The sequence below is a fragment of the Salvelinus sp. IW2-2015 genome, linkage group LG18, assembly GCF_002910315.2.
Source record: "Salvelinus sp. IW2-2015 linkage group LG18, ASM291031v2, whole genome shotgun sequence".
Taxonomy (NCBI): Eukaryota; Metazoa; Chordata; class Actinopteri; order Salmoniformes; family Salmonidae; genus Salvelinus; species Salvelinus sp. IW2-2015.
The window spans coordinates 10,924,976-10,944,437 of NC_036858.1; the positions used below are offsets into that span (position 1 = coordinate 10,924,976).

The window sequence follows — 19,462 nt, forward strand, 5'->3', positions numbered from 1 at the left end:
CTCTACCGCTCCTGCTGTCTCTAGAGAGTTGAAAACAGCAGGTCTGGGACAGGTAGCACGTCCGGTGAACAGGTCAGGGTTCCATAGCCGCAGGCAGAACAGTTGAAACTGGAGCAGCAGCACTACCAGGTGGACTGGGGACAGCAAGGAGTCATCAGGCCAGGTAGTCCTGAGGCATGGTCCTAGGGCTCAGGTCCTCCAGTTCGGTCCGCCTTTTCCTGTAGTCCACGATCAGCTCCTTTGTCTTGCTCACATTGAGGGAAAGGTTGTGGTCCTGGCGCCACACTGCCAGTTCTCTGACCTCATCCCTATAGGCCGTCTCATCGTTGTCGGTGATCAGGCCTACCACTGCTGTGTCATCAGCTAACTTAATGATGGTGTTGGAGTCGTGTTTGGCCACACAGTCGTGGGTAAACAGGGAATACAGGAGGGGACTAAGTACACACCCCTGAGGGGCCCCAGTGTTAAGGATCAGCGTGGCAGACGTGTTGTTGCCTACACTTACCACCTGGGGGCAGCCCGTCAGGAAGTCCAGGATCCAGTCCTTAGCTTAGTGATGAGCTTTGTGGGCACTATGGTGTTGAATGCTGAGCTGTAGTCAATGAACAGCATTCTCACATAGGTGTTCCTTTTGTCCAGGTGAGAAAGGGCAGTGTGGAGTGCGATTGAGATTGTGTCATCTGTGGATCTGTTGGGGCGGTATGGGATTGGAGTGGGTCTAGGGTGTCCGGGAGGATGCTGTTGAGGTGAGCCATGACATGCGTTTCAAAGCACTTCATGTCTACCAACTTGAGTTCCACTGGGAGGTAATTATTTAGACAGGTTACCTTCGCTTCCGCGCATGCTTTGAGTATACGTCCTGTTAAAATCCGTCTGGCCCAGCGGCTTTGTGAATGTTGACCTCTTTAAAGCTTTTGTTCACATCGGCTACCTAGAGCGTTATCACAGTCATCCAGAACAGCTGGTGTTCTCGTGCATGCTTTAGTGTTGCTTGCCTCGAAGCGAGCATAGGATTTGCCCTTTAAACAGCGGCATATTATCAAGATATCCGCGTCCCCAACAAAAGGGTAAACATTAGACCTATAACAAATGCAGCATATGGCATTTCTTTTCCACATGTAAATAGCACTTTTCAGTAGTGCTCAAAGCGTGCCATTCCATGAGCGCAGGATTTATTTTTCAACTCGAATCAATGAGCCCAATCTGTCCTCCATGACAACAAAATCATAAACAACAGAGTAGGGCTGGCTAATAAGTCCTTCGTTTTGGGGTCATGCGCAGGTAAAACAATTTGGCTAATCTATACTGCCAGCCAGTCCAATAAATGGACCCCTTGATCTTCAAGAATAGGACTTGGAAATATGGAATTCTGATAGACTTTGGTTTTTAATGTAAAGATATAATTTAATAGTATTATTATATGTAGTAGAAAGCGATGGGTTAGAATAAGCCTACATAACCAACCCATAAAGTAAAATTAAACATCCATACATGGCCAGCAATGTAAACTTTAACATTGATTTATCCTGCAATAGATGACGTTCAATTGGTAAAATACATTTTTTACTTCTTCTAATGCCTCTTAAAACTTCTTATGGCTGCAATCCCGTTAACGGGATCGATATGACAACAGCCAGTGAAAGTGCAGGGCGCCAAATTCAAACAGAAATCTCATAATTAAAATTCCTCAAACATACAAGTATCTTATACCATTTTAAAGGTAGTCTTGTTGTTAATCCCACCACAGTGTCCAATTTCAAAAAGGCTTTACAGCGAAAGCACCACATACGATTATGTTAGGTCATCACCAAATCACAGAAAAACACAGCCATCACAAAAAGCAGAAATAGAGATAGAATTCATCAATAACCTTTGATGATCTTCATCAGATGACACTCATAGGACTTCATGTTACACAATACATGTATGTTTTGTTCGGTAAAGTTCATATTTATATCAAAAAATCTCAGTATAGGCCTCCCGGGTGGCGCAGTGGTCTAGAGCACTGCATCGCAGTGCTATGCTGCGCCACCAGAGTCTGGGTTCGCGCCCAGGCTCTGTCGCAGCCGGCCGCGACCGGGAGGTCCGTGGGGCGACGCACAATTGGCTTAGCGTCGTCCGGGTTAGGGAGGGTTTGGCCGGTAGGGATATCCTTGTCTCATCGCGCTCCAGCGACTCCTGTGGTGGGCCGGGCGCAGTGCGCGCTAACCGAGGGGGGCGGGTGCACGGTGTTTCCTCCGACACATTGGTGCGGCTGGCTTCCGGGTTGGAGGCGCGCTGTGTTAAGAAGCAGTGCGGCTTGGTTGGGTTGTGCTTCGGAGGACYCATGYCTTTCGACCTTCGTCTCTCCCGAGCCCGTACGGGAGTTGTAGCGATGAGACAAGATAGTAATTACTAGCGATTGGATACCACGAAAATTGGGGAGAAAAGGGGATAAAATTTAAGAAAAAAATAAATAAAATAAATCTCAGTATACATTGGCGTGTCTCAGTATACATTGGCAGTAGTTCCAAAAACATCCGGTGATTTTGCAGAGAGCCACATCAATTTKCAGAAATACTCATAATAAACGTTGATCAAAGATCAAGTGTTATACATGGAATTTTAGATCCACTTCTCCTTAACCTCTCTAGGGTATGTGGGACGCTAACGTCCCACTTGGCCAAAAGCCAGTAAAAATGCAGCGCGCCAAATTCAAATATATTACTGTAAAAATCAATCTTTCATGAAATCACACATGAAAGACACCAAATTAAAGCTACACATGTTGTGAATCCAGCCAACATGTCTGATTTCAAAAAMGATTTACGGCGAAAGCACACCAAACGATTATGTTAGGTCAGTACATAGCCACAGAAAAACACAGCCATTTTCCCAGCCAAAGATAGGAGTCACAAAAAGCAGAAAGAGATAAAATGAATCACTAACCTTTGATGATCTTCATCAGATGACACTCATAGGACATCATGTTACACAATACATGTATGTTTTGTTCGATAATGTATATATTTATATCCACAAATCTCAGTTTCCATTGGCGCCATGTTCAGAAATGCCTCCAAAATATCCGGAGAAATTGAAGCGAGCCACATCAAATAACAGAAATACTCATCATAAACTTTGATGACAGATACATGTTTTTCATAGAATTAAAGATACACTTGTTCTTCATGCAACCGCTGTGTCAGTTTTCAAAAAAACTTTACAGAAAAAGCAAACCATGCAATAATCTGAGACGGCGCTCAAATATAAACAACATTTCTCCGCCATGTTGGAGTCAACAGAAATACGAAATTACATCATAAATATTCCCTTACCTTTGATGATCTTCATCAGAATGCACTCCCAGGAATCCTAGTTCCACAATKAATTGTTGTTTTGTTRGATAATGTCCATTAATTATGTCCAAGTAGCTACTTTTGCTAGCARYTTTAGTACACATGTCCAAACGCTCGCGCAGGTCCCGCATAACGTCGGACGAAAACTTCAAAAAGTTATATTACAGGTCGAATAAACTTGTCAAACTAAGTAGAGAATCAATCTTCAGGATGTTGTTGTCATAAATATTCAATAACGTTCCAACCGGAGAATTCCTTTGTGTCTACAGAAGTAATGGAACGCAAGGCGATATCATGTGGAATGCGCGTGACCAGGAACTGGCTCTCTGCCAGACCACTGACTGAAACACCTACCATCCGGCCCCACATCACAGTAGAGGCTTCATTCAACGTTCTACAGACTGTTGACATCTAGTGGAAGGCGTAGGAAATGCAAACAGATCCATATCTTACTGGGATTTGAATAGGCGATGAGTTGAAAATCGACCCGCCTCAGAATTCTCACTTCCTGTTTGGATTTTTTCTCAGGTTTTTGCCTGCCATATGAGTTCTGTTATACTCACAGACATCATTCAAACAGTTTTAGAAACTTCAGAGTGTTTTATATCAAATAATAATATGTATATATTAGCATCTGGGACAGAGTAGGAGGCAGTTCACTCTGGGCACGCTATTCATCCAAAGTAAAAATGCTGCCCCCTATCCTAGAGAAGTTAATGCAACCGCTGTGTCAGATTTCAAAAAAGCTTTACGGAAAAAGCAAACCATGCAATAATCTGAGGTCGGCGCTCAGAGCCCAATCAAGACAAAAATATATCCGCCATATTGTGCAGTCAACAGAAGTCAGAAATAACATTATAAATATTCACTTACCTTTGATGATCTTCATCAGAATGCACTCCCAGGAATCCCAGTTCTACAATAAATGTTTGATTTGTTCGGTAATGTCCATCATTTATGTCCAAATAGCTAACAAATCCAAAGTCACGAAGCGCGTTCACTTAAAGCAGACGAAATGTCAAAAAGTTCCGTAACAGTCAGTAGAAACATGTCAAACGATGTATTGAATCAATCTTTAGGATGTTTAACATAAATCTTCAATAATGTTCCAACCGGAGAATTCCTTTGTCTTCAGAAATGCGATAGAACAGAGCTCGCTCTCACATGAACGCGCATGATCAGCGCATGTTTAGGTCATGGTAGACCTTACTCAATCTCCTCTCATTCGGGCCCCACTTCACAGTAGAAGCATCAGACAAGGTTCTAAATACTGTTGACATCTAGTGGAAGCCTTAGGAAGTGCAAAATGACCCATATCCCACTGTGTATTCGATAGTCGATGAGTTGAAAACCTACAAACCTCAGATTTCCCACTTTATGGTTGGATTTTTTCTCAGGTTTTTGCCTGCCATATGAGTTCTGTTATACTCACATGAATCATTCAAACAGTTTTAGAAACTTCAGAGTGTTTTCTATCCAAATATACTAATAATATGCATATATTAGCAACTGGGACTGAGGAGCAGGCAGTTTACTCTGGGCACCTCTGGGCACCTTTTCATCCAAGCTACTCAATACTGCCCCTGCAGCCATAAGAATTAAGGGGAAAGTAATCTCAAGGTAACCGAATGTAATCAGATTACATTACTGAGTTTGGGTAATCCAAAAGTTACTTTACAGATTACAATTTTAGACAACTAGTAACTGTTACGGATTACATTTAGAAAGTAACCTACTCAACCCTGAATATACACCCTCACAATAAATCCATTATTTATTTTAGTCAGGTCTAAAGAAACATGATATGAAGAAAATGTATTTCAGAAGAACAGAATATGAGTTGGCCTACTGTATGTTATTTATATGGCTATGCTCCATGCCATAGACTGTAGGCTTGTTCATTTAGCTGGCAAGATATGCTTATAAATCCTGTGCCATTATTTTATAGTAAGTGTAAAAGTGATAATTTGAAACAGGTCCTATATGCTAGACTTAGTTATATCTACCACTGTTGTGTCATCGGCAAACTTGATGATGGTGTTGGAGTCGTGCCTGGCCATGCAGTCATGAGTGAACAGGAAGTACAGGAGGGGACTGAGCACGCACCCGAGGGGCCGCTGTGTTGAGGATCAGCGTGGCGGATGTGTTGTTTCCTACCCTTACCACCTGTGCGTGACCCGTAAGGAAGTCCAGGATCCAGTTGCAGAGGGATGTGTTTAGTCCCAGGGTCCTTAGCTTAGTGATGAGCTTTGAGGGCACCATTGTGTTGAAGGCTGAGCTGTAGTCAGTGAATAGCATTCTCACATGGCAGGGTGAAAGTATTTTTATGATAGCAGGGTGGAGATGACCACTTGTGGAAAGTGGAAGAAGCTTTTTCAATCACTCCCTTTCCTGCTGTGGCCTCCCTTTCCTGCTGGGCCCTCAGGTCATTTGTGCTCATGTGAATTATGATGTGGCTGGGAACCTAGTCTGTCCTTTGACAACAGCTCCAGGGCATGCCTATTGATGAATGATGGTGCAGACAGAGATGGTCGCCTCACTTTGAGTTCTTAGGAAACTATGCAGTATTTTGTTTATGTATTATTTCTTACATTGTTACCCCAGGAAATCTCAAGTCTTATCACATACAGCCGGGAAGAACTATTGGATATAAGAGCAATGTCAACTTACCAACATTACGACCAGGAATACGACTTTCCCGATATGGATCCTCTGTTCGGACCACCACCCAGGACAATAAATCTAATTCCAGTAGTCGACCCAAAACAACGGTGCCGCAGAAGGGGCAGACGAAGCAGCCACCTGGTCAGGCTCCGTAGACGTGCACATCACCCACCGCTCCCGAGTATACTACTCGCCAATGTCCAGTCTCTTGGCAACAAGGTAGATGAAATTCGAGCAAGGGTTGCCTTCCAGAGAGACATCAGAGATTGTAACATTCTCTGTTTCACGGAAACATGGCTCTCTTGGGATATGTTGTCGGAATCGGTTCAGCCACCGGGCTTCTCCATGCATCGCGCCGACAGAGATAAACATGTCTCTGAGAAGAGGAAGGGCGGGGGTGTATGCTTCATAATTAACGACTCATGGTGTAATCATAAGAACATACAGGAACTCAAGTCCTTCTGCTCACCCGACCTAGAATTCCTTACAATCAAATGCCGGCCATTTTACCTACCAAGAGAATTCTCGTCAGTTATAGTCACAGCTGTGTACATTCCTCCTCATGCAGACACCAAGATGGCCATCAAGGAACTTCACTGGACTATATGCAAACTGGAAACCATATATCCTGAGGCTGCATTTATTGTAGCTGAGGATTTTAACAAAGCAAATTTGAGAACAAGGCTACCTAAATTCTACCAGCATATTGATTGTGCTACGCGCATGGGCAATACCCTCGACCAATGCTACTCTAACTTCCGCGATGCATACAAAGCCCTCCCCCGCCCTCCCTTCGGAAAATCCGACCACGACGCCATCTTGTTCCTACTGTCTTATAGGCAGAAACTCAAACAGGATGTACCATTGATGAGAACCATTCAACGCTGGTAAGACCAATCGGAAGCCACACTTCAAGATTGTTTTGATCACACGGACTGGAATATGTTCCGATCAACCTCAGAGAACAACATCGACCTATACGCTGATTCGATGAGTGTGTTTATAAAGAAGTGCATTGGAGATGTTGTACCCACTGTGACTATTAAAACCTACCCTAACCAGAAACTGTGGATGGATGGCGGCATTCTGAAAGCGCGCTGCACAGCATTTAACCATGGAAAGAGGTCTGGGAATATGACTGAATATAAACAGTGTAGTTATTCCCTCCGCAAGGCAATCAAACAAGAAAAATGCCAGTACAGGGACAAGGTGGAGTCGCAATTCAATGGCTCAGAAACGAGATGTACGTGGCAGGGTCTACAGGAAATCACGGACTCCAAAAAGAAAACCAGCCACATTTACATTTACATTTAAGTCATTTAGCAGACGCTCTTATCCAGAGCGACTTACAAATTGGTGCATTCACCTTATGACATCCAGTGGAACAGCCACTTTACAATAGTGCATCTAAATCTTTTAAGGGGGGGGGGGGTGAGAAGGATTACTTTATCCTATCCTAGGTATTCCTTAAAGAGGTGGGGTTTCAGGTGTCTCCGGAAGGTGGTGATTGACTCGTGACAGACATCGACGTCACGCTTCCAGACAAACTAAACACCTTCCTTGCCCGCTTTGAGGATAATACAGTTCCACCGTCATGGCCTGCAAACAAGGACTCCACCCCCCCTTCTCCGTGGCTGACGTGAGTAAAACATTTAAATGTGTTAACCCTCGCAAGGTTGCAGGCCCAGATGGCATCCCTAGCCGCGTCCTCAGAGCATGCGCAGACCAGCTGGCTGGTGTGTTTACAGACATATTCAATCGCTCCCTATCCCAGTCTATTGTCCCCACATGCTTCAAGATGGCTACCATTGTTCCTGTACCCAAGAAGGCAAAGATAACTGAATTAAATGACTACCGCCCCAACAGGTCCACAGACGACGCAATCGCCATCACGCTGCACACTGCCCTATCCCATCTGGACAAAAGGAATACCTATGTAAGAATGCTGTTCATTGACTACAGCTCAGCATTCAACACCATAGTACCCTCCAAGCTCATCATCAAGCTGGAGGCCCTGGGTCTCAATCCCGCCCTGTGCAATTGGGTCCTGGACTTTGACGGTCCACCCCCAGGTGGGGATGGTAGGAAACAACATCTCCACTTCGCTGACCCTCAAGACTGTGGCCCCACAAGGGTGCGTACTCAGCCCCCTCCTGTACTCCCTGTTCACCCATGACTGCGTGGCCATGCACGCCTCAAACTCAATCATCAAGTTTGCAGACGACACAACAGTAGTGGGCTTGATTACCAACAACGACGGGACAGCCTACAGGGAGGGGGTGAGGGCACTCTGAGTGTGGTGTCAGGAAAACAACCTCTCACTCAACGTCAACAAAACAAAGGAGATGATCGTAGACTTCAAAAAACAGCAGAGGGAGCACCCCCCCTATCCACATCGAAGGGACAGCAGTGGAGAAGGTGGAAAGTTTTAAGTTCCTTGGCGTACACATCACAGACAAACTGAAATGGTCCACCCACACAGACAGTGTGGTGAAGAAGGCGCAACAGCGCCTCTTTAACCTCAGGAGGCTTAAGAAATTTGGCTTATCACCCACAACCCTGACAAGCTTTTACAGATGCACAATCGAGAGCATCCTGTCGGGCTGAACCTCAACCGCAAGGCTCTCCAGAGGGTGGTGCTGTCTGCATAACGCATAACCTGGGGAAAACTACCTGCCCTCCATGATACCTACAGCACCCGATGTCACAGGAAGGCCAAAAAGATCATCAAGGACATCAACCACCCGAGCCACTGCCTGTTCCCACCGCTACCATCCAAAAGGCGAGATCAGTACAGGTGCATCAAAGCTGGGACCGAGAGACTGAAAAACAGCTTCTATCTCAAGGCCATCAGACTGCTAAACAGCAATCACTAACTCAGAGAGGCTGCTGCCTACATTGAGACCCAATCACTGGCCACTTTAATAAATGGATCAATAGTCACTTTATACAATGCCACTCTAAATAATGCCACTTTAATAATGTTTACATATCTTACATTACTCATATCACATGTATATACTGTATTTTATACCATCTATTGCACCTTTGCCATCGCTCATCCATATACTTACATGTACATATTCTCATTCACCCCTTTAGATTTGTGTGTATTAGGTAGTTGTTGGGATTTGTTAGATTACTTGTTAGACATTGCTGCACTGTTGGAACTGGAAGCACAAGCATTTCGCTACACTGGCATTAACATTTGCTAACCATGTGTATGTGACAAATGAAATTTGATTTGTTTGGGAACCAGACTTTAGCCACTTCTTTTGGGGGGGGGGTTATTCTCTTGAATGTATTTCCCATTTGAATCAATGAGAAGCACACCCTCTGGCTTTTGTGTGTCCTCGTGGATGTGTGGGAGCTGACAGGAGGGCTATCAGGGGAGCTGACAGGAAGGCTGTTAGGAAGGGGTGGCGTCTGTTGGTTTGGTGGGTCCTGGGTCTCCACTTGGGGCTGCTCGTCTGCTGGCCAGTTTGAGGATGAGGTGTGATTTGACTCACTCAGATGGGGAGTCCTCACCAAGAGAGAACTTTTCCTTTTGTGCGCTCTCTTTGATCTCTCCATAAAAAAACTGCTTAGTGAGCAAAAAAAATGAAAACGCTGCCTGTTGCAAAGACCCAGGTGGCAGCATAAAAACCCTGAGGGATGATGTCACAGCTGGACCCTATTGGAGAAATTGCTCTCGCTTCGCCTCTTCCTTTCTGGTTCTAATCTGTGATTTCTTGTATCCTCTCTCTTAGTCTCCTTCTCAAACCTATTGGAGAATGTCCCCCCCCTCCAATGCAGTTTGACGAGGTGAGGAGAGACGGTGTAAGGAATCAATGAAAGAATAATTGAGAAAAAGCTCAAACTTGAATAACGAAAACTCCATTGAGCGTAAACTCTGCCCACTGCCTTCATCCAACATATCACATTCAAGGCCTAAACTCACCAAGGGCAGGCGAGGCGTTTGTATGATTTATTTGAAAATCCATTGTTTAGTTAAGTGATAATGCCAGAGAAGCCAGTGTTTGGAGGATGTATTGGCAAGGGTGTTGTTAGGCATGAGACGAAGTCGTTCGTTCTTAATGTTCCATTGCCATACTGGCTTACAACGTTCTTATCCCTTGCTTGCTAGCTAGCCAACTACGGCTAACTTACAGTCACGTCAAAAAGTGCTGCCAGAATAACAGCAAAGTAGCTGCATTTGCATTTGTTTAAGCTGTTTTCTAGTGACATTTATTTGGATACATCCATAACAACGAGCCAATGAGGTGCGATTTACCCTGGCATAGAAAATGTGCTCACTCGTCAGGACACTGTTGTTCAGAGGAGCTAACTAACAACACAGCAACACAATCACTTCAAACTGAAGCTGGAAAGACTGCAATTTAGCTGTGTTTCGTTTGACCATTTTTTAAAAATGTACATTTGTATATATCCATAAAAATTATGCCAGCTGATTCATGATTTCGACTGGCTGAGAAACGCTGCCTGCCTGCCTGTCTGTCCTGTCCCGACACATTCATTACTAGTATAGGACAGCAGGAGATCAAATGTTGCAAATGTTTGAGAGACAGACAGCAAGGTTTATACAAACCTCCGCTGTTGAAAACAAAATGTTAGTCTAAAATAAATGTGAGATAATGTCTAGATGCTTTTTATAGTGGAGATTAAGTTTATAAATTGCCTGGCTGGGCTGATGAGACAGTGGCTTGCGTAAATAGGCATTTTAATGTCATAGACTTAGCTGGTGGCAAATTGTTGAATAGACACCAGCTGGAATGTTTTAACCAATCAGCATTCAGGATTTGACCCACCGTTGTATAAAATTATAATAACCCAACCGAAGCCTGGCGGGCGGGTTGTCGTTGGGCGGGTGGGTTGCCTCACTCAATTAGAACGTGTCTATTTTGGCGTTTTATCGCTGGCGCTGTAGTCACACAAAATAATACAAACGTCAGTATTCACTTATTTGTCTAGCTCAATTGTAAGAGGTAGCTATGGGTTGAGACTTTACCATACATGCTAAATTAGCAATATAAATTATACCAGTTCATCCACGTATGTTAACACCATATCGCTATCATCCACGTATGTTAACACCATATCGCTATCAGCAAAGATGTGGACTGTCCTGCTAGCATACAGTCACTGCTCTGCCGGTCCCGTCCTTACCACCCGCCCACTTCTGGTGAGTTTTTCGCTTCATAGCCCTCGAAACAGTGCTGCCCTAAGAACGCAGCTGAACATTTAGTCACCAGTGCCCCCTGGTGGATAACAGTTGTACTTGCAAATTGAACAAAATTATACAAAAACTACACCAAAGTAATGGTTTCCATTCTAGATTAGGACGTCATTTCATAATTCTTATTGGTAAAGGCAAAGATAACATTTACCACCATTCCCCTCATGTTTTTTTTATTTAAATCCAGCAATCATACATTTCGGAGGTTGAATTCCCTCTCCGTGGGTACAACTAACAAGTGGATAGTCTATTCTGATTAAACATCATGATTGGCTGTACAATTAATTATGACTACGGTAAGCTACTTCACAGCTGTACCCAATTATCATCATGGGACAAAAATGTGATGCTCCGCTCTTTAAACAAATATTACATTGTAGTGAAGTTGCAGCAGCAAACCAAAAAGTGTACCCACTCCCCAAACACCTTATTGCCTTTCAGTTCTTTCTTTGACAAGAAGAGGACCTCTTCATGGACATCTCATTGAATTTAGAGCTCCACGAAAACATTAAGCTAGATGAATGAATAACCACAATGAAAGCCTTCACATGAATGATGCTCTTGTCGTGACATTACTTATTCTCTGCTCCTCTGTCCTGTCTACTTGTTTGCTAAAAGATTCCCTCACTGAAAATGGCCTGTATTGTACAACCCCCAGCAAACCCACCAAAGGGATGCTGTCATTCGGTCTGTCCAGCTCAGTGTCTGTTGTGCCCAGTGGGTCGAGGTTCATCGTGGCTTCTTCTTCTCTGCTAACTCCTCCATCTGCCTCTTCCTCATCTCCAGCACCTCCATCAGCTTGGCATCATTCTTAGCACGCTCCTGAGCCCTCATCTCTGCTAGGTCCTCAAAGAATCGGTGTCTGTAGAAGGTATACAATGTAATTACACACACACAATTAAAGTCGCACGCTATATAAGTGCCTAGTAATTTATTGGGTAAACGTTTCATCATCACAGAAGGCAGTGTGATGCCGAAACGTTGGTGGTTGACCCAATAAATTACTGGGAGCTTATATAGTGTGCGACTCATTTTTTTTTATAGCCTACAGTTTACTCGCCGTTAGTCAGCACCTCTACTAACTTTTTGTGTGTGCATTCATGCTTTTCACCAACACATTCATAGACGCCAATTGCCTTTACCGCCTATTGATTTCTTCCCGGGGGACTTCTGTTAAGAGCCCCGACCCTCGGTCTGAACGTGAACATGCATTGCTTGTGGTGAAGTTTTGGAAACATAAGGAAAGTATCTTTCATATCAGCAAGAAATCATTTCAATTACTACACACCTTTATAGCGTTTTGGTACTCCATTCATAGACACTAAGTGCCCGATTTCCGATTTAGGAAATTACGCCTTTCCTATGCACTTCTCAGTAGTTTGTATTCAGACTTAGATTATGAAGTTGCGTAATGCTGAACAAACGTAATTCAGCAGCTGAAAACCCTCCCACTTGCTGGCCAGTCGATTTTCTTGTGGAGTTTTCATTCAATAGGGTTTTCAGTACATTTATTTTAAGCCATCCCTTTAAATACAGTGTACCTTTAATTAGAATTTTGATGACAGACTAGAAGACATCAAGAGAACCGGTTCAGAAAATAAGGATCAATGAAAGAATTCCCTCTATGCATCTTCAGCTCCATTTCAACACCAACGGGTAGATTAAAAAAAAACTCTGATTTTGTAGATTATTTAGGCAAATGTTAGGGTTAGGAAAGGTACATATGAATCATTAAAAAAATACAGTTTGAGAGCCTTTAGGCACAACCAATATTGATGAATAAAAACAATACAGTGGTTTGATTTATCCTGAAAGTTGTCATATTCTAGTTCAATCCATAAAATACTAGAAGGTGGGAAAAAAAGTGTACAATGGGGGTTGAACAATAGTACTAAAAATCGATCCTAATTATCACCACAGGTGCAATGATCTGTTTGCTGCTCTGACAGCTGATGCTTGAAGTTAGTGAGGGAGATGAATCTCCAGATTCAGTGATTTTTGTTGTACACCTTTCTATGCATATACTGTCCATAATGGGTATACACAACCTCATATACATTATTATTTATATTCCCGGACTCTGACACTGCTCGTTGTAATAATTCTATATCTCTTAATTCCTTTTTTCTTTTTTGGAATTGCGTGTATTGTTAGGTATTACTGCACTGTTGGAGCTAGGAACATAAGCATTTTGCTACACCCACAATAACACTGCAAAATATGTGTATGTGACCAATAAAATGGTATTGATTTGACAAATGTGTTGTCACTGAACAATACTGTTGGCTGAAACTGTGCTAAAATCGGTTAAAAACCTCTACAGGATTGGTGTCCCCCCCAGCGGGACGGTTGAGCTAACGAGCACTAATGTGATTAGCATGAGGTTGTAAGTAACAAGAACATAGACGTATCTGATATGGGCAGAAAGCTTAAATTCTTGTTAATCTGTCCAATTTACAGTAGCTATTACAGTGAAAGAATACCATGCTATCATTTGAGTGCACAATTATGAACTTAAATGTTTTAATAAACTAATTAGGCACATTTGGGCAGACTTGATACAACATTTTGAACAGAAATGCAATGGTTCATTGGACCAGTCTAAAACGTTGCACATACACTGCTGTCACCTAGTGGCCAAAATCTAAGTTGCGCTTAAGGTGGAATAATACTTTGGACTTTCTCTTGCATTTCAAAGATGGAACAACAAAAAAAGCATGTTTTTTTGTTAGTATTATCTTTGACCAGATCTAATGTGTTACATTCATTTCACATTTCCACAAACTTCAAAGTGTTTCCTTTCAAATGGTATCAGGAATATGTATATCCTTGCTTCAGGTCCTGAGCTACAGGAGGTTAGATTTGGGTATGTCGTTTTAGGCGAAAATTGGAAAAAAAGGGTCCAATCCTTAAGCTTTAGTAACCGTATATTTTGCATTCGTGAAATTATTTTTGTGATTTCAAAGTAGAGGGCTTTATGTTTCTGTAATCATACCACCATTGAAAATCAATTCACGTTAAGTTGGATTCACGTTTGGAGGCGAATTGGCTCCTCTAAACAGAACATGTAATGTCCTTGGACTATAAGGCTCCTTTAGTCCATTATTGGGCTAGCGTTTCACTAGATTATTATTACACATTCACTATTGGCAGTCGAACAGACATTGGCAATACTGTACACCATTAAGCACTAGATAGGGGTCCAAAGACATGTTCAACCACCTCTGACAAAAATGGGCAGTCAGTCATAAGTAAATTAAATTGTGTCATTGAATTACGTTTTTAGGATGAATTCAGAATTGACATAATCTAATGCAGTATTTCCCTGCAAATAGGACAACACAGACAGGTTACTAAGTGAAAACAAATCATATTCTATGGACACAGAACTGCAGCTCCATTTAGGTTGTGGTGTGGAGAGCAAGTATAGACCGTCTATAGTTAATAGGTCATTGATTGCCCTTTACCAGATAGAATACAGCTACATAGCTAGCTAGAAACATTAATGAACGGGGATCACCTGTTGAAGAAAGCAGTGGCCAGTCCCACGATTAATGTTCCAAATAAAATTGGTTTTGTAAGGCGCTTTATGGCAGACAGTTGATGTTGCTTCATGGTAGACAACAACCACGACGAGACTTGTCCGGAATTTAGCAAAATTAGTAACTGTTGTCCGTCAAAATATTCTTATTCCACTAGTATCTCACAACAACGGTACCGTGACCTCCCCAAGAACGCAAAAGATGCACGTACAACGACTTCCGCCGGATCACCCCTCCCTTCATTACGAAACACGTTGGTTAAATCAAATGAATCTTGTGAGAGTTTAAATAAACTATTTAAATTATAAAGTATACAAGTTTACACAGTTGTCACGCATTCACAAATAAAGTAAAACAGCAGGAATATCCTCCTCCTAGAAAGCCATTTATGTGGAACCAATTACATTATGGACCGTGTCCTGGTGGGGAAACAATTCTAGGACGGACCAATGCGTCCCAAACATCCGGCCACAACACTGGCATTAAAATGTGAAGATTGTTACTTAATTTATCTTGAGTGAACGTTCGTCATTGTAAATATATCAGTCGATCGTTTATTCATAGTAACTGTGACGAAGTGAACACATGATGTCGGGAAAAGGACATTCTGCGACGGGATCTGATCGGTTTGAATACCTGCAGACGCTTGTCACTGAGTTTCAGGACACCGACAGTGATGGTACGTTGCTAGCTAATGCAGTAGAGTAGGCTATATCATGGTTAATATGTGTAGACATTGGTGTAGCTAATGTTTTAGAAGGCAGAAGCCCTGGTAATGATTTGGTGGATGATAGACCTCATTTGATTATATTCTAGCTAAATCTTACTACACCATATATAACTAATTGAGCCTTATTTGACCATGTGGTTGGCATTAGCTAACATTACTATCGAATTGTCCATTTCTTCTAGAAGCGAAAGAGCAAGTGTTGGCCAACTTGGCCAACTTTGCCTATGATCCGAGGAACCTGGAGAACCTGAGAACCCTTCAGGTTACTGATCTCTTCTTGGACATGCTCACAGAGGAAAATGAGAACTTTGTGGAGTTTGGGATAGGTGAGTATGGCACAAGGGACACTAGTTGTGAAATACATAAGATCATGTTTAAATGATACATACAGTATATCAACATACCTTAATCCAGATGTTCAAAAGGAGAATCTCTCCATCACGGAGTGCTTCTGTGCATTCCCAGGGGGTCTATGTAACCTTAGTATGGATCGGGAATGCCGTGACGAGATCCTGCAGAGCGAAGCAGTCCCCTTGGTTATGGGATGCCTGTCCAGCCGGCGGGAGGAGACGGTGCTATCTGCCATCACCACGCTCATGAATCTCACCACCGCTGCATCACGCTCCCAAACCACCGACACCGCAGTGCTACAGTGCATGCTGCGCTTCTCCATCTCCCAGAGCCCACGCCTGCGTAACCTGGCCTCTGTGTTCCTCCAGGACTGCTGCACTGAGGAGCAGGTGGCCAGGGCAGAGGCACAGATGCAGGGACACCATCCTACAGCACTGGGGATCCCCCTGCCTAAGGACTAGGCTAGTCTGGAGACATGATCGCTAGATCTGATGTCTGATCTCTGAGAAATGAACAGGGAATCACATACACTGAGTGTACAAAACATTAAGAACACCTGCTCTTTCCATGGCATGGACTGACCAGGTGAAAGCTATGATCCCTTATTGATGTCACTTGTTAAGTCCACTTCAATCAGTGTAGATGAAGGGGAGATGGGTTAAAGAATGATTTTTAATCCTTGAGACAATTGAGACATGGATTGTGTGCCGTTGAGGGTGAATGAGCAAGGAATATATTTGTGGCTTTGAATGGGTTATGGTAATAGATGCCCGGTGCACCGGTTTGTGTCAAGAACTGCAACGCTGATGGATTTTCACACTCAACCGTTGCCCGTGTGTATCAAGAATGGTCCACCACCCAAAGGAAATCGACACAACTGTGGGAAGAATTCAGAGTCAACATGGGCCAGCATCCCTGTGGAAGGCTTTCGACACCTTGTAGAGTTCATGCCCGGACGAATTGAAGCTGTTCTGAGGGCAAAATGGGGGGTACAACGCAATATTAGGAAGGTGTTCTTAATGTTTTGTACACTGTGTAGGAGTGCACAATGACTCGTGATGGAAGACTTTAACATACTTTCCACATGAGGGAGACAATACCACTGCTATGCTTAGCCGTTGAAAGCTGTGATGTTAACTGGCTCGGTTGCTCTCAGCTATTGACTTAAGACTCAGTTGACTCTGTCAACTCACTTCATCCCAGTTAGTCATTGCCGATTTAGAGATGACATAAGCTCTTTATGTCCCCTTTGACTGAAGTTACTCAGCACATTAAAAGGGATCGGCCAGAGAAAGTCACTGCATAGAATCACTGATCTCCAAATCCCAAAGTATTCCAACAGCTACTCAAGATTAGCCTCGCTACTGATCCTCTGGAACGTGGGGGTTCTCTCAATATCACAGATGCTGCAGCGTCACAAGGATGGAATCTGGTTTGGTCTGGTGGGCCACATCCCAGCTGTGGTGGAGAAAAACGTGTTGTTAGGCTGGTCAGTCACATTCCAGAGGATCAGTAGCACGGCTAATCTTGAGTTGGAATACATTAGGATTTGGAGATCAGTGATTCTGTGCAGTGCCTTGCTCAGGCCTATTCCACCAAAGCTGGTCAATATTGAGCCAAATCTCCAGCAGTCAAGTCTGCGACCCATTACTATGCTATCCAGTGACATCTTGACATATGGTCCCAATAAAAAGTCTCTGCATTCAGTAAACTCTATTTTTCATCAAACTCAATGCATTCCTTAGATACACCCATATGTACAGTGGCAAGAAAAAGTATGTGAACTCTTTGGGAATTACCTGGATTTCTGCATAAATTAGTCATCAAATTTGATCTTCATCTTAGTCACAATAATAGACAGTGTGATTAAACTAATAACAAATTGTATTTTTCTTGTCTATATTGAGTACATAATTTAACATTCAGTGTAGGTTGGAAAAAGTATGTGAACCCCTAGGCTAATGGCTTCTCCAAAAGCTAATTGGAGTCAGGAGTCAGCTAACCTGGAGTCAAATCAATGAGACGAAATTGGAGATGTTGGTTAGAGTTGCTTTGCCCTATAAAAACTCACAGAATTTGAGTTTGCCATTCACAAGAAGCATTGCCTGATGTGAACCATGTCTTGAACAAAAGAGATCTCAGAAGACCTAAGATTAACAATTGTTGACTTGCATAAAGCTGGAAAGGGTTACAAAAGTATCTCTAAAAGCCTTGGTGTTCATCAGTCCACGGTAAGACAAATGGTCTATAAGTGAAGAAAGTTCAGCACTGTTGCTACTCTCCCTAGGAGTGGCCATCCTGCAAAGATGACTGCAAGAGCACAGTGCAGAATGCTCAATGAGGTTAAGAAGAATCCTAGAGTGTCAGCTAAAGACTTACAGAAATCTCTGGAACATGCTAACATCTCTGTTGACGAGTCTACGATACATAAAACACTAATAAACAAGAATGGTGTTCATGGGAAGACACCACGGAAGAAGCCACTGCTTTCCAAAAAAAACATTGCTGCACGTCTGAAGTTCGCAAAAGAGCACCTGGCTGTTCCACAGCGCTACTGGCAAAATATTCTGTGGACAGATTAAACTAAAGTTGTGTTGTTTGGAAAGAACACACAACACTATGTGTGGAGAAAAAAAGGCACAGCACACCAACATCAAATCCTCATCCCAACTGTAAAGTATGGTGGAGGGAGCATCATGGTTTGGGGCTGCTTTGCTGCCTCAGGGCCTGAACAGCTTGCTATCATCGACGGAAAAATGAATTCCCAAGTTTATCAAGACATTTTGTAGGAGAATGTAAGGCTATCTGTCCGCCAATTGAAGCTCAACAGAAGTTGGGTGATGCAACAGGACAACGACCAAAAACACAAGTAAATCAACAACAGAATTGCTTCAACAGAAGAAAATACACCTTCTGGAGTGGCCCAGTCAGTCCTGACCTCAACCTGATTTAAAATGTTGTGGCATGTCCGGTTCACACCAGACATCCTAAGAATATTGCTGAACTGCAACAGTTTTGCAAAGATGAACGGTCCAAAATTCCTCCTGACCGTTGTTCAGGTCTGATCCGCAACTACAGAAAACGTTTGGTTGAGTTTGTTGCCAAAGGAGGGTCAACCAGTTATTAAATCCAAGGGTTCACATACTTTTTCCCCCTGCACTGAATGTTTACACGGTGTGTTCAATAAAGACAAACGTATAATTGCTTGTGTGTTATTAGTTTAAGCAGACTGTGTTTGTCTATTGTTGTGACTTAGATGAAGATTAGATTTTATGACCAATTTATGCAGAAATCCAGGTAATTCCGAAAGGTTCACATACTTTTTCTTGCCACTGTATTTTCCATTTGATATTCAAGTATTTGACTAGCAGGTCTCAAGTAGGCTGCATCTGTGATCTTCTTGGCCCTCTGACAGGGCAGGGTCTGGGTTTCTCATCCAGGAATACTGCAGACCTGGCTGAGACAAGTGTTGGGTGCAGAGGATAGGTATCCTGGAAAAACAAAACCTGAGTGGAAATCTTATCCAGCTGTGTGTCTGCATGCTTCTATAGGTGTGTTTGAGAGGCTTTCCAAAGGCTTAACAGCCGTCCACCTGCCACTG

The 19,462-nt window shown here is 43.0% G+C and overlaps 1 protein-coding gene and 1 long non-coding RNA gene across 2 annotated transcripts; one reads left to right on the forward strand and one right to left on the reverse strand.

The window, feature by feature from the left end:
- Positions 1–11,394: 11,394 nt before the first annotated feature.
- Positions 11,395–15,140, reverse strand: LOC139029130 (uncharacterized). Its single transcript, XR_011481403.1, has 2 exons — positions 14,759–15,140; positions 11,395–12,100 (listed from the first exon to the last, which is right to left on the reverse strand). It is a non-coding gene; the product is annotated as an uncharacterized lncRNA (long non-coding RNA).
- A 74-nt stretch (positions 15,141–15,214) lies between these two features.
- Positions 15,215–19,064, forward strand: armc7 (armadillo repeat containing 7). The gene is made up of 3 exons (XM_024008273.2): positions 15,215–15,459; positions 15,693–15,836; positions 15,976–19,064. Exons 1-3 carry the CDS (start codon positions 15,366–15,368, stop codon positions 16,320–16,322), a joined length of 585 nt encoding a protein of 194 aa, XP_023864041.1. The 5' UTR covers positions 15,215–15,365; the 3' UTR covers positions 16,323–19,064.
- Positions 19,065–19,462: the final 398 nt, after the last annotated feature.

Excerpts from the sequence above, each read along its gene's own strand:
- armc7 (XM_024008273.2), top strand. The coding sequence starts at position 15,366 with ATGATGTCGGGAAAAGGACATTCTGCGACGGGATCTGATCGGTTTGAA. Across the intron at positions 15,460-15,692 it reads TCAGGACACCGACAGTGATG|AAGCGAAAGAGCAAGTGTTG; the intron begins GTACGTTGCTAG and ends CATTTCTTCTAG. Across the intron at positions 15,837-15,975 it reads CTTTGTGGAGTTTGGGATAG|GGGGTCTATGTAACCTTAGT; the intron begins GTGAGTATGGCA and ends GTGCATTCCCAG.